Source organism: Mandrillus leucophaeus, unplaced genomic scaffold (assembly GCF_000951045.1).
Source record: "Mandrillus leucophaeus isolate KB7577 unplaced genomic scaffold, Mleu.le_1.0 Scaffold69, whole genome shotgun sequence".
NCBI classification, from domain to species: Eukaryota; Metazoa; Chordata; class Mammalia; order Primates; family Cercopithecidae; genus Mandrillus; species Mandrillus leucophaeus.
Genome location: NW_012107474.1, coordinates 1224601 through 1239607, shown reverse-complemented (window position 1 = coordinate 1239607; position 15007 = coordinate 1224601). Strand labels below are relative to the sequence as shown.

General features: G+C 56.4%; 1 protein-coding gene across 2 annotated transcripts in view; it reads left to right on the top strand.

Annotated features, from left to right (window-relative positions):
* TRPM2 (transient receptor potential cation channel, subfamily M, member 2) overlaps positions 1-9148 on the top strand; it is a 98285-nt gene extending 89137 nt beyond the window's left edge. The window contains exons 28-32 of one of the 2 annotated variants that reach the window (XM_012002514.1): positions 2419-2505; positions 3733-3838; positions 5651-5752; positions 7292-7408; positions 8066-9148. In XM_012002514.1, coding sequence (XP_011857904.1) covers positions 2419-2505; positions 3733-3838; positions 5651-5752; positions 7292-7408; positions 8066-8191 — 538 coding nt within the window. In that variant the 3' untranslated portion in view covers positions 8192-9148. The remainder of the gene's footprint in view (positions 1-2418; positions 2506-3732; positions 3839-5650; positions 5753-7291; positions 7409-8065) is intronic. The other variant, XM_012002513.1, reaches the window with a different exon arrangement.
* The last annotated feature ends 5859 nt before the right edge of the window (positions 9149-15007 follow it).

Genomic DNA, 15007 nt, shown 5'->3' with positions numbered 1-15007 from the left:
TAGCCAGGATGGTCTTGATCTCCTGACCTTGTGATCCGCCTGTCTCGGCCTCCCAAAGTGCTGGGATTACAGGCGTGAGCCACTGCGCCCGGCCCGACATAACTCTTTAAACACGCTGTCTCCTTGGCCCCTGCCCGCTCGTCCCTTCCTCTTTTGAATCCACTCCACTTGGGCTTGTCTTGCCCGCTCTTTCTGAAATGGGTTGAGGTCAGGTCAGCAAGGATTCTGCCTTGTTCAGCCCAAAGGCCAGCTCTCCACCCCACAACCCACCTGCATTTCTGGAGCTGTGAGCGGATGAGTGAATGAACATGTGATTGCTGCAGCTGGAGTGTCGCTGTGTTCGCGCTTTGGGGTTGTGTGGGTAGGTTTGTGGACGGGCCTATGCCTTGACGTTGTGATGGAGCTAGCGAGCATACAGCGGGGAGATGAGGGGTTGAGAACTGTATGGACGAGATCATGACCGGGGGCTCAGAGATCAGGGCACAGTGACAGCAGCTGAAGACTCGGCTGTGGGGTGGGGGCTGCAGTGCGGGAGGGCAGTGTGGTGGTCTGAAGCCCCTGCTGCCCGGCCCACTCAGGCTGACTGAGAAGCAAGGGTGCATAGCATTTGTTTCCTTCCTGGCAGGAGCGGGCGTGCATGTGATTTAATGGTAGGAGCCGTCAGGCCCCTGACCTCCCTCCTGGCTCTGCCACTGGCCGACTAGGGACAGGGACAGTGAGATGACAGCAGAGCCCTGGGGCCCAGAGCTTCCTGTGGGGGTGGACTCGTGCCAGGCAGAGCGTGTGGCCTCCTCTGTGAGCTTCTTGACCAATGTGCTGCACTCGGCATGAACAGCAGTTACGGGGAGACGAGGCAGCCTTGCTCCCAGCAGCAGGACCCGCCGCCGCCTTCTCCTTCTGGAGCTCAGTGTAGCTCTGCCCAGCGCCCCATTTGTCCATGGCCTTGGTTCCGGGTTCTGCCCGCTCAGTGGCGTGAGTACAGGAAGGAGAATGGTGGCTGGCAAGGGCAGGGTAGACGGGAGTGAGAGACGGGCTTGGGGTTGAGGGGAGGCAGCAGTGGCCATCGCAGGAACCCTGAGTGAGCCCCGGCCTTGGAGCTGAGGTCCCCGGGGCTTGCTGCATGTGGTGCCAGCTCTGGAGCTTGGTGGGGCCGGGACTCTGGTTTCTGAGCAGCTTCTAGGGAGGCTGCCTGGGCCCCACCGCGCAAGGCCCCCGGCCACAGAGGAGACCGCAGAGTGAGCTGGGAGGGCTGTCTGAGAGGCCCAGCCAGGTGGGCCCTACACACTGGGCAGGTTCTGGTGTGGACTCTGATCACCACGGACGCAGGCAGGTCTGCGCAGCAGTGCAACGAGAGCTGGGGTCCCTGACAGCTGGGCAGGAGCAGGGCGGCTGCAAGGGGGCAACAGAGAGGAGGGGCTGGGTGGAGGTGGGGAGGCCAGTTGGAGGCTGCCACGCCAGGCAGGGTCAGGGACGGTGGCACAGGCCTGGCTGGTGGCCGCCAGTGCTAGAGGTGGTCAGCTGTCCCAGGGCAGCCATGCACGGCCGCGCGGACTCAGGAGGCTGGAGTCCAGGCTGTACAGAGAGGAGGCCCGTGAGGGGTGGGTCGGAGGCTACAGCTCTGGTGGGATCTGGAGGTCAGAGTGGATTGGTGGAGGAATGATACCACTGTCCCCACTGTGGCAGGGACGCTGGTGGCGGGGATGGTGGTGGAGATGGTGGCGGGGACACTGGTGGCGGGCATGCTGGTGGGGACTGTGGCGGGGACACTGCTGGGGACTTTCTGTAGACATGGAGGCCACCCCCACCGCATGGTAGCGGCAGTGCGTTTCTTCCTTCTGTGTTAGTGGTGCATTCACAGGAACTCGCCCGTTTCTAGAACTTGCTGTTTCGTATAGGACCTCGTGGTGTCAGGGAGACCAGCCTGGCCCAAGGGGAAGCATCTGTGGCTGCTGCTGCCTGTGGTTAGCACACTCTGCTGGGGGTCTCTGTGGCCACACGGACGCAGGGCCTCTGGGTGTCTGGCCTGGCTCCCATGCTGCCCCTCGGAAGGCTGCCAGGATGCAGACCATGCTCTGGGGCCTTTGGACGCAAAGTGCTGGCCCGAGCAGTCGGCTAGTTCTACGCTCCGTGGGGAGGTGGCACTTTAGCCCCTCACCGGCCTGCAGTGGCTGGACTTCTGCTCCCAGGGAGACCGTTCCCCCACCAGGTGACCCCAAGGTAACCCAGAGCCTTGGTCTTACTCCTTGGGGGTCCCAAGGGGATCCTCCCCCATAGGCCAGAGCAGGTCCCTAAAGAAGCCTGAACGACATCCCACTGTGCGCCGGCTTCTGATGCCCGCTGTCCCCTCTCAGTTGCCCTCCCCGCCCTGTCCTCCCCCAGTGGTGGATGGTGGACTGAATTGACCCCTCTGCATCCCAGGAACCCCATGGGCCGGACGGGACTGCGTGGGCGCGGGAGCCTCAGCTGCTTTGGACCCAACCACACGCTGTACCCCATGGTCACGCGGTGAGTTCACGCCTGCTGGGCACCAGCACCTCAGTAACGCGGCCGCTCCCACCTTCACCAGGGGCTGCTGCCACTCCCCGGTGCCCAGGGGCCGGGAGGGCGGCTTTGGTGCTTGGCACTTGGTGCCCATCAAGGGGACGTGAGGGGCGTCTGTGGATAAACATGAATACACCCGAAACGGGGCAGGAATGTCCATGATCCCCTGGGATCCCCAAGATCCCAGGACCATGCCCCTCTCCGGGGGCTGCCTTCACTTTTCTGCCGGTCCTAGCCCATTAGAGGACCCCCGCCTCCACAGGGACACAGCCCCACACTCACCCCTCAGACTCACTCTCCACTCCCATCCAGAGGGACACAGCCCCACACTCAACTCCCACCACAGGCTCACTCCTCCACACCCATCCACAGACGGGGACACAGCTCCACTTTTACCCCCTCAGACTCACTGCTCTGCACTCCAGCAGCCGGCCCACTGCTCTCACCCAAGGCACAGGCCGCCTTCTGTGCGGGTGCAGACGCCTCCGTCCCTGAGGAAACTGCTGGGGGCTCTTGCTGTCCACATTGGGCAGGAGTGGGATTCTGGGGCCCAGGCCCAGCTGCTGTGCCCTGTGCTCTCTGGGGGCTATGCCTCCACAGCCGGGACCTCCCCCAGCAGAGGGGCCTTTGGCCTCAGGGTCCTCTTGCTGCCCAGCCCCTCTTACCCAGTGGCTTCTCTGGCCGTGCAGGCATGGCCCTGGGGTGTGAGTGAAACCCTCTGCTCCCTGGTCCTTTGGCCTCTCCTTGGCATGCCCGGGTGGCACTCGGCTCCTCACATCACCCCTGGGCAGCACTCAGCATCCCACATCACCCCCATGTCACCCCCAGGTGGCACTCGGCCCCCCACATCACCCCACTGGGTTCCCACCGGCATTTTCTAAGAGTGATCAAACTGCAAAGCTGGGTTAAAGGGCAGGTACCTCTCTAAGGGTTTTAATCTTTAAAAATTCTCCATGAAGGCTGGGGCTCTTTCTAGTCCTACCAGCTGCTGATGGAAGTGAGGAAGGACATCCCCTAAGTGGTTACTAGCTCAGTCTTTTCCCTGGGGATGAAGAACTTGAAAAAGAACACAGCTTGAGCCTGTGGTGGACCTGACACCGCCCCGCCCCAGGCAGGGCCAGCCCCAGCGTGGCGCAGGGGAGGGTGGAGGCCACAGCGGGTCCCGGGCAGCTGTGGTCGCTCCCTCTGCAGGTGGAGGCGGAACGAGGACGGAGCCATCTGCAGGAAGAGCATAAAGAAGATGCTGGAAGTGCTGGTGGTGAAGCTCCCTCTCTCCGAGCACTGGGCCCTGCCTGGGGTAAGGCTGCGGCGCATGGGGCCTCTGTCCACTGGGCTGTCTGTGGGTCACTCGTCCATTCATCCATTCCACCCACAGACTGAACACTAGCCCCAGGGCAGGGAGGGTTCAAGACCCCAGCCTATTTTGTCTGTAGAAGACACTCCTCTTCCTCCTGTTTCCTCATGTTGCAGTTAGAAAAACCCAGGATCAGAGGATCTTTTGGTGCATAAACACTAACGGGGCACCTACTGTGTCCCACGCATGGGCTGGGCTGGAGGCCACCTGGGCTCCCCTTTTGGGGTTCAGGGTGTTGGGGTCAGAGGTAGCTCCTCACGGTGTCTCAGACACCGACCTGCTCCTGACCTTCAGGGCCAGGTGCTGAGCCATAAAGAGAGGACAGTGTCAGGCAGGGCCCAGGGGTGTGCACAGCCTCCTCAGCTCAGGGGCAGTGGCTGGTTGTGGGGCTAAGGCTGGAGCGCACCCCAGGGTCTTGTGGGAGGGGTGGACACAGTTGGGACAGATGACCCGGGCCTTTCCTCTTCAAGTGCCTCCAATAGCTCCTGTTTCCTCTCAGGCCAGCTGGGTCTCCGCAGCCCTCCAGCCCCCTCACTGCAGGGGATGGAAGAGGCTGGTCCTGCCAGGAGGTCTGAATCCTGCCAGGCCTGGCCATGGTGCGGGACCTCTGGGGTACAGCCTACCCCTCAGGGCTTCTCCTCTGCACCTGATCTGGGGAGTATGTCACAACTCAGCAAGAAGCTGTTGCATTTCTCTGGCCCTGAGCTCACGGCCTGATGGCTGCCTCTGCTGGTGTGGGAGTGTGTGTGCCACCGTGGTGTGCAGGGCAGCAGTGCCACGAGGGCCTCTGGGCAGGAACGGGGATTCCGGAGCCCAGGCCCAGCTGCTGAGTCCCAGTGCTTTGGGGGGCCTCGCTCCACAGCTGGAACCAACCTTGCAGCAGAGGGGGCTTTTGGCCTCGGGGTCCCCTTGCTGCCCCGCTGCTCTCACCCAGTGGCTTCTCTGCTTGTGCACACCCAGCCCTGGGGCACGAGTCACCCTCCGCTCTCTGGCACTTTGGCCTCTCCATGTGGGGAGCGTGGGGTTGGGTCTGGGGTTCCACTCACCGGCATCTCTGTCAGCTCTGGCTGGTCACTGAGAGGGGCGCTCTGAGGGGCCTCCTGGGCTTCTGGCTCTAGGGCACTCATGCTTGAGGGTGAGAGTGTCACGGGGCTGAGGTGGGACTGTCTTGACGTGCCTGCAAAGTCTTCATGAGAAACTCATGGGTGTTTCAATGGGACTTTGAATGACAAATAGGACGGGAAAGATGGGTGTGGGGAGGAGGAGGTTCGGGGTAGAGTCAGGTCCCTGAGGCAGGTGGCGCTCGGGAGCGTCTGGGAGCCCAGCCAGCCCCAGCACAGGCCGGGGTGGGACTGGGAGAGACAGGAATGCAAACAGGGAACCCACTGCAGTAGCCTGCTGCACTGGGCCTGAGCTGGGAGGGGCGACGCCTGGGGCAGGCGCCAGGGGAGCAGGGAGGGGGTGCCCTGTCATCCTTGGGGAGCCTGAGTTCAGGGTGGGTATCCTGGGGGCTGTCGCTGCTCCTCAGAGGTTGTGCCTGCAGCCCAGTGCCCCCTGCTCGGGCCATGGCAGGCTCACAGATGCTGACGTAGATGGCTGGTTCTGGGTAATGTCACTCCAGCCCCAGCCGCCGCCTGCCTGTGGCTCCCGGGGCTGGGCTGCTGCCCACGATGGGCAGGCGGCCAGTGGAGACGGGTGCCAGGGCAGCCTGAGGTCCCGCTTCAGTGCCCTGTTGACCTGCCTGTGTCTGTCCAGGGCTCCCGGGAGCCAGGGGAGACGCTGCCTCGGAAGCTGAAGCAGATCGTCCGGCAGGAGCACTGGCTGTCTTTTGAGAACTTGCTAACGCGAGGCACGGAGGTATTCCCGGCCTGTTTACTCTGCTCCATCTATGTGTTCCCAGGGCCGTAGGATGAACATAGCATGATACTAGGGACCTGCCCCAGCCCCATTGGGTGAGAGTGGTCCCACCCAGCTTCACAGGGTGACGGTGGTCCCAGCCCCTGTCCCTACGATGCACAGCTCCCAGAGAACCAGGAAGCACAGCTGTGTGCAGGCCCCTCCCTCTCTGTTCCATTTTCTCCTAAGTCAAGGGGGATGGGCTGAGGACCCTTGCTGCCTTCAGGTGTGACAGCAGCTTGGAGGCATGGTGCCACCCTCCTCCGCACATCCACCCTTGACTTGGGCACCGCTGCGCCCAAGGGTGCTGGGAAGCCAGCCCCTCCCTCAGACCTGCCCCCGACTCCCAAGCTCTGGAGAGCCCTTCCCAAGTGCCCAGCCTGGGGACCGACTGTACCAGGTCTTTTTGTTTACTTCTTTAGAAACTTCACTGTTTCCTTAGAAAGGCTTCATCTCCAGCTCTCTCTCACACAAATGCCATGCACACTTTTTTTTGGAAACAACGTCTTATTCTGTCACCCAGGCTGGAGTGCAGTGGTGCGATCTTGGCTCGCTGCAGCCTCCACCTCCTGGGCTCAAGCAATCCTCTTGCCTTGGCCTCCCAGGTAGCGGGGACTACAGGGGTGAGACACCACACCCAGCTAATAGAGACAGGGTTTGGCCACGTTGCCCAGGCTGGTTATGAACTCCTGGGCTCAAGCGATCTGTCCACCTCAGCGTCCCAAAGTGCTGGGATTACAGGCGTGAGCTACTGCACCCAGCCCTTCATGGACACTCTTTATAATAACAGGCTACACGTGCTGGGTGCACTGGCTCACACCTGTAATCTCAGCACTTTGGGAGGCTGAGGTGGGCGGATCGCTGGAGGTCAGGAGTTCGAGACCAGCCTGGCCAACATGGCGAAACTCTGTCTCTACTAAAAATACAAAAATTAGCCAGGCCTGGTGGTGCATGCCTGTAATCCCAGCTATTTGGGAGGCTGAAGCAGGAGAATTGCTTGAACCCAGGCGGTGGAGGTTGCACCACTGTACTCCAGCCTGGGTGGGAGTGAGACTATCTCAAAAAAAAAAAAAAAAAAAAAAAAAAAAAAAAAGGGTTTTTTCCCAGGGGGGGGGGCCCTTCACAACATTGTGCAGCCACCACCTCTATCCAGTTCCAGAACATTCCATCACCCCAAGCTCTTCCCCAGCACTCCCGAATCTGCTTCCCATCTCCTTGGATTTGCGGGTTCTGGACATCTGTTATAAGTGGACTCCTACAGCAGGTGGCTTTTGAAGCTGACTTTCTTCACTGAGCAGACGTTTCCAAGATCTCTGCAGGGCAAGGACTGTTCAGGATGAGGCCGGCATTGGGCTGCTCTGCCGTACAGGCCCGGGCAGGCTTGGGGGAGCTGGGCCAGGGTCCTGTGTGTGGTGGGAGCTGGGGCAGGGTAGAGGGCACGTGGTGGGCCGGAGCACTGCTCAGGGGTCCCTTGCTGTCGGGCTTACCCTGCCCATCCAGGTGTACAAAGGCTACATGGACGACCCGAGGAACACGGACAATGCCTGGATCGAGACGGTGGCCATCAGCGTCCACTTCCAGGACCAGAACGACGTGGAACTGAACAGGCTGAACTCTGTATGAACTTGGCCTCCAGAGAGGGGAAGTGGGGAGGCAGGGAGGGGGTCTGGATTCTGGACCTGCCTCTGGGGCCTCCAAGGGTGGGACCTGGCTGTGCTCCCGGGGCCCAGGGCCAGAAAGTGGAAGCTACAGGATCAGTCTTGCCCAGAAAGTGACAAAGGGGGTACCGGGGGAGGCCAGGGAGCCACTGCAGATGGCCAGAGCTGACAGGACAGGCCACCATGAGGGCCCTGTGTAGTTCTGGGACCTGGATCCTCCAGGGAGACCTCGAGGAAGGCATCCAGGGGTGAGGCTGGCAAGGCCGCCCCCGCCTCTGCTGCCGGCTTTTAGCCTTTTACGGGGATGTGGATTCCCAGTGCTTGGATCAATCCTGCATGCTCCTAATTCAGAACTGCGATGGGAAAGTTCCATGCAATACCCCCAGGCTTTAGATGCAGGCTAAACAGCTCCCAGCAAAGCTGCACCTGCATCTTCTTCCCCTGAAGGATCCTCAGGGCCTTGGGGGTGCATCTCTGGTGCACCTGACAAAGGGGTCCTGCCTCCCATTTCACAGAGGAGTAAAGTGAGGGTGCCCTCGAAGGCTGCAGTCTGTAGGGCTCAGCTGGGCAGAGGCAGGGCTGGCAGGGTGGGTCAGCTCTGCCCTTGTTCTTCCAGAACCTACACGCCTGCGACTCGGGGGCCTCCATCCGATGGCAGGTGGTGGACAGGCGCATCCCACTATACGCGAACCACAAGACCCTCCTCCAGAAGGTGGCAGCTGAATTTGGGGCTCACTACTGACTGTGCACTCAGGCCGGGCAGCTGCAGGCCGTGGACGGTCCCCCCGGAAACCAGGGCTTCTCTCTCCCGAGCCTGTCCAGGACTTAGGCTGATCCTGGGCCCTGCACAGGATGGGGTGTGGTGGACCCACTGCCCCTCACGGCCGCTGCAAGTTTGCCGCAGATGACCTCATGAACTGGACAGGGTCAGGGTGACCTAGGAGGAGAACTCAAGACAGGGCACAGGCCACTCGGAGTTGAGGGGCCTCTGGGACCCTTGGCCATCAGGTGAGGGGCTGGGCCCTTGGCCAGAGTTCACTCCCTTCCTGGCTGTGTCACCCCAAGCAACTCTTCCACCATGGAGGTTATCGGCCCAAGGCAGGTTCCCTGGAGCGTCAGGGTCCCCTGTGGCCTGTGCGGAAGGGGCCCTGCCACTCTCCCCAAGAGGGCCTCCATGTTCCGAGGTGACTCAACACGGATCCTTGCCTGGCCCGGGGGCACCGTCTGAACTCCTGGCTGTCAGGATAAGCTCCGTGGGGGGACAGGAGCCCAGACACAGCCCAGGCCTGTGAAGAGACCCAGAGGGCCTCTGCCAGGGTTAGCCCCAGGGACCCTGGGAGGGGGCTGCAGAAGCTCTCCCTCCCCACTACCTGGGAGCCACGTGCTGGCCACACCCAGGAAGGAGGGACAGTGTGGGAAGGCGGTGGGGATGTGGGGACCTCGTGGTTTGGTGTCAATGGCTCACAGGTGTATGAACCATCAGGGCCCTCAGGATGGGGAATGTGGTAAAACCCAAGATGTTAAATCTGCCATCTCAGGCCTGGCTGGCTCCTGTGTGTTTTCCACAAATAAAGTTTCTGACACGTCCAGGGCCGGGGGCTGTGTCACGGCTGCCTGAAGTTCTCCTCGATCCACAGGTGAGCTTTCTGAGGCCTGTGGATGCCCTGCAGCCCCTCAGCCCTACACCCCCAGTTTCTCCAACCCACCAGCACCCTGTTTTCATTTTCCTAAACCTGGGCTCCAACATCGTCCCCAAGCCCTCCAGGCCAGGATGGTGGCATCCACATGCCCTCCTCCTTGGCTTCCCCTGCACGGTGGTGCCAATGTGCCCTGTCGCCCCTGCAGGGGCTCCAGATGGAGCCTGGGGCGGCCTGGCTGCTGAGCACTGGCCGCAGGTGACACCCACCCTGCTCTGGGCAGGCCTCTGTCTTCCACCTGACCCAAAGCTCTCTGGCCACCCCCCAAGTCCCCCTCACCCCATCAGCGTCACCAAGGACACAACTGACCCCTTATGCCCTGCTTAGAATCAGTCCCGTCACCAACTTTCGTGACGGAGTCACCCTGGGTTTGATAAAAATGTAGATCTTCAGGCCCCTTTCGAAGCTCAGAGGCAGTGGGGCTGGGAGGTCCTGGAAGCTGCATCTGGGGTCAGCATCCTCCACCCCCAAGGGGCTCTCAGGTGGCAGGTTTGAACCACAGTGCAGACTGCATGTGGCCCACCCCACTCCTCTCCAGTTCCCTCTCCCCCTGCAGCGCAGCCGCCAGGTGCTACAGGGAAAGCCTGAGACTCCTCGGTTACGGGCTGTGGGTCCAGACCTCTGCCAGGGGCCATGTTGTGCTCAGTACTCCTGTTTCTGGCTGCAGCACTGGGCTGAGCTCCCACTGTCTGGGGCAGGTCTCAGCTCTGTGTCTGTGGGATGTAGAAACACTCAGCTGAAGGTGGCACCCAGGGAAGGGGTGGGGGCTGTGCCTGGGGGCCGTGGATTCCCCTTGACAGCTCTGGCCCTCGCCACAGCGCTGCCCCTGCCCTGCCTGTGAGACGGCCGGGGCTCTGTCTGAGGGTCCCCACGCTGGGTCAGGGGCCGGGACAGGAGGGACGAGTGTGGAGGCAGGGGCAGCAGGGCAATCAGCCTGCACCCAGTGGCCAGCCATGGCAGTGGGGCAGGCTCATCTGAGGCCGCCCTGAGTGTGGGGCGGGCAACCCCGGCTCCTTCACCCAGGATGTTTTATTCATTTGCCTGATGGCATCCCAGCCCCGTGGATGCTGCAAGTGCAGCTCCTCCATGCCAGTCCCCAGCGAGACACCCTCGCAGCTGGGAGAGTGATTAATCAGCTGGAGCAGCTACACTTTACTCCTAGACCACAAGGCTGCATCCTGGGCAGATAAGGGAGTGAGATGCTCAGCCCTGAACTCAATCACAGCCATGAGGGAGGCTCAGACCAGGGAGGCAGGAGGCGGCTTCTGGTGTTTTTGAGAGCACAGGCTGTGGTCTGGAGCAGACGGTGGCCCAGGCTGCGTGCAGGGCCCTCGGAGACGGCTGACGTCTTCACCAAACGGGGCAGGCCACACACACAGAACCCAGGGGACCCAAGAAGGCACTCACCACGTGGCTTCAGGCAAGTGCCCCCGACTCAGCATTCCGTCGGTGCACACACTGTCAACACCGGGAAGCATCTGCGACCAGTGAGCAGGCTGCACATCTGCCCTGTCTTGACAGTGGCATAACACACACTTAGTCATGCACACGCCTTACGTGGGAGCAGCCGATGGGTTTCTTATGTCAACAACGAGCACCCAGTCATCTCCAGCCCCCGGAGCCCTGGAGCCCCCACATTGTTGTCCCCATGCGTCTGACCTCCTCACCGCCCCCCACGAGTCTCGTCTGCTCCTGAACCTCCCCAGTCGGAACCTGTCCAGGTGTGCTTTGCGAGCCTGGCCTCCTTCACTCTTGGTAATGTCTGCGGACTCATTCCTGTCTACACTGCGGTGTTCGGTGGCAACTGCATGAATTCACTGGATTTAAAATATACCGTAACGTTTGGGTTTGCCTTTGGCATCCCTTCCGCTTTTAACATACCAACTTCACAGCTGCCCTCACTCAGCGTCTGCAGTTTCTCTGCTCATGTTCTTTGTGCCTTGCAAGATTCCCCACTACTTTTAGCTGTCACTTCTCCTGTCTTCTCTCGTCTTCCATGAGCTTTTTGCCTTTGAATGCACTGACCAGTCACTTTGTAGAGTTTTTCTCAGTTTGGGCGTGCCCGGGATGTTCTCACGATTGGAATGGGGAGATGCATTTTCGGCAGGAATATCGCAGAAGTGACATCCTTCTCAGGGTGTCGTATCAAGGGTACATGATGCCAATCTGCCTTGCCACTGACAGCCCGAGCATTGTCACATAGATAAGGTGGTTTCTCCACTGAAAAGCTGTTATTACTTTTTTAGAGTTAATAAATATGTCAAAGCAGATACTTTGATCCTACAGAAATCTCCAAGGAAGCTAATTTAAGTATGAGACACACTAGGTAGAAAGTAGCAAGGTGAAAGAAGATATCCCGTGCTAAACTAATCAAAGGAAAGCAGGAATCGATTTCAAGTCAGGGTCTAGGGATAAAGAGGGTCATTTCATGATGACACAGGGGTCAACCAGTTAAGAGCATGCACGACGTGAGCGCAGGGTCTCAAAACACACGAAGCAAAAGCTGATAGAACTGCGAGGAAAAATTACAGACAAATCTGCAATTACAGTCAGAGGTTTCAACACCGCTATCAAGAATTTGTTTGAGACAGGGTCTTGCTCTGCCACCCAGGCTCAAATGCAGTGGCACAATCATGGCTCACTGCAGCCTTGACTTCCTGGGCTCAAGAAATCCTCCTGCCTCAGCCTCCCGAGTAGCTTGGATTACAGGCACGCGCCACTATGCATGGCTAAGGTTTTGATTTTTTTGTAGAGATGGTGTCTCACTTTGTTGCCCAGGCTGGTCTCTCAATAATTAACAGAGCAAGTAGACAGAAAGGGGATGATAATATAGGCGACTCAAATAATACAGTCATTGCTGTTTATAGGACACTTTGTGGAGCGACAGAACACAAATTCAAGTGCACATGCAACAACTGCCAACCATATTCGGGTCCATGAAGGAGTCTCAATAAATTTAAAAGGATCCAAAACATAGAAGATGTCCTCTGACAACAATGGATTTAAATTAATGATCAACAGCAGAAAGAGCTCTGGAAAATGCCCAAATATCTGGAAATGAAATAGCATAGTTCTAAACTCACATGTCAAAAAGGAAATCAAAGGGAAAATTATAAATTATTTTAAACTTAATAAAAATACAGTATATCAAAATTTCTGGGATGCAGTTAAAACTGGACTTAGAGGGAAATTTATAGTACTAAATGCTTATACTAGAAAAGAAGATCACAGATCAGTGACTCCAGCTTCCACCTTAAGAGACCTAAAAAAGAATAGAAAGTCAAACCCAATGTATGCAAAAGAGGCTGGATGCAGTGGTTCATGCCTGTAATCCCAGCACTTTGGGAGGCCGAGGTGGGTGGATAATCTGAGGTCAGGAGTTCGAAACAAGCCTGGCCAACATGGTGAAACCCTGTCTCTACTGAAAATATACAAAAATTAGCTGGGCATGGTGGCACATGCCTGTAATTCCAGCTACTCAGGAGACTGAGGCAGGAGAATTGCTTGAACCCGGGAGGTGAAGTTTGCAGTGAGCTGAGATTGCACCCACTGAATTCTAGCTTGGGCCACAAAGCAAGACTCTGTCTCAAAAAAAATGTCTAAAAAAAAAAAAAAAAAAAAAAAAGCAAAAGAAAGAATAAAAGTAAGAGTGGAAGTCGATGAAAAAAAAAGTGCAACAATCAATGAAACCAAAAAACTATTTCTTTGAGAAGATCAATACAATTGATAAACTTCTGATTGTTCAGTTTAAAAAAAAAACCACAAATTACCAGTATCAGAAATGAGAAAGGTGATGTCACTTCATGACTCACAGATGTTGAAAAGATAAGGGAATATTATGAATAACTTTATGCTAATAAATTCAACAACTTGGACAATTTCTTGAGTGATACAAACTACATACATTCAGGAATACAACAAACTCAGCAGTTGTATATCCATTAAATAATTCAACCACATATAAAAATGATAATACATCATGACCACGTGGTGTTTATCTCAAGAACACAAGATTGATTTAACACTTTAAAATCAATCAGTATATGCTATCATATTAACAGACCATCATGCAAAAAGATTCTCAATAGATGCAGAAAAAACAAAATCCAACTTTCATTCCTGATTTAAACAACTCTCAGCAAACAAGAGAAAGGATAGTTTTTTCAACAGTCTGGAAAAAACTGATTATCCACATACACAAAAAGTAAACATTGAATCGTATCTCACACCATAAACCCAAATAAAATAGGTAATAGACCCAAATGCAAACCTTTAAAACTCTAAAACCCTTGTGACTTTAGGTGAGGCAAATCTTATATATGACACCAAAAGCAGGATCCATAAAACAAAACAAAACAAAACAACATAAATCGCACTTTCTGACAGTTAAACTTCTGCTCTTTGAAAACCTGCTAGGAGAATGAACACACAATCCAAAGGCTCAGAGAAAATGTTTAAAGATCACATATTTGATAAAGGACTTGTACCCAGAATATACAACAAACTCCCAAACTCAATAATAAGAAAATAAACAACCCAATTAAAAGTGAGTAAAAGATTTGAACTCAATGCTTACTATGGGAGATGGAGAATAAACAGATGAAACGATGCTCAACATCATTGGCCAACAGGGAAATACAAATTAAAACCACAATTCCAGCTATCACCACACACCTATTAGAGTATCTGAAATTAAAAAGACCAATCATACCAAGTGCTGGGGAGGATGTGGAATGTAAAACCATACAATCGCTTTGGCAGTTTCTTAAAAAGTTTCACATATGGCTACCGTGGCATCCAGCCACTTCACTCCTAGACATCTATTCAAGAGAAAGAAAAGCATTCATCCAAAGACTTGTGCACAATGTTCAGATCAGCTTTATCTGTAAGAGCCAACACCAGAAACCACCCAAATACCCACGAGCAGGTGAATGGAAACAAACTGTGGTACACTCATACACTGGAGTACCACGCAGCCATGCAAGAACTACCCATTGACAAACCAAACGACACAGGTGAATCTCAAAAATAATTGCAGAGCGAAAGAAGCTACACAAAAAGCACATATACGATTCCATTTGTGCAAATTACAGAAAATGCAAAGTAATCTGTAGTGACAGCAGGCAGATCAGTGCTTGCCTGGGGATGAGGGAGGGCAGGGAGAGATGACCAAGAGGTAACCCAGGGTGTTCACTAGACTGATTGTGGTGATGGTTTCACAGGCGTATCCCAGTGTCAAAACGTATCAAATTAAAATGTGTAGCTTACCGTCTATCAATTACACCACAATAAAGCTACTTTTTGAGAATCATGAGGATGGTTCAGGTCCGGCTCAAATGCCCCCACCCTGCATTCCTCCTTGGGATGTCAGACGCCAGAGCTGGGGCAGGAGGGAACCTAGATGGGCGGAGATCTAGCCCTACTCACCCACTGGCCACGGGGTAGGCGAGGGACGCTCAGCAAGGGCTTCCCGCAGACCCAGGGTCTTCAAGCCCCAGAAGCCCCGATGCCAGGGGGAAGAGGGGATTTGCCCACAGTGAGGGGCAGGGGCTGGATCGGTAGCTCCTCCCGGCCCGCAGGCCCCGCCCACACCCATAACCACGCCCTCAGCCTCCACCACAGCGTCCTCAGTCCCGCAACCACGCCCACAACCCGCCCACAGCCCCTGCGACCTGTCTTAGTACCAGCTCCATCTAAAGCCGCACCACCAGCTCCTCCTATGCCCCGCCCCATCTCTTCCAGGCCCCGCCCTCAAACCCCGCCCCCGCCTAACCTCAAATCCCGTTCAGGTCTCCTTACATGCCCCGCCCCTTCTCCGCCCACGCGGGAATCGACACAGCCAGTCTCCGCCTTTCGTCCCG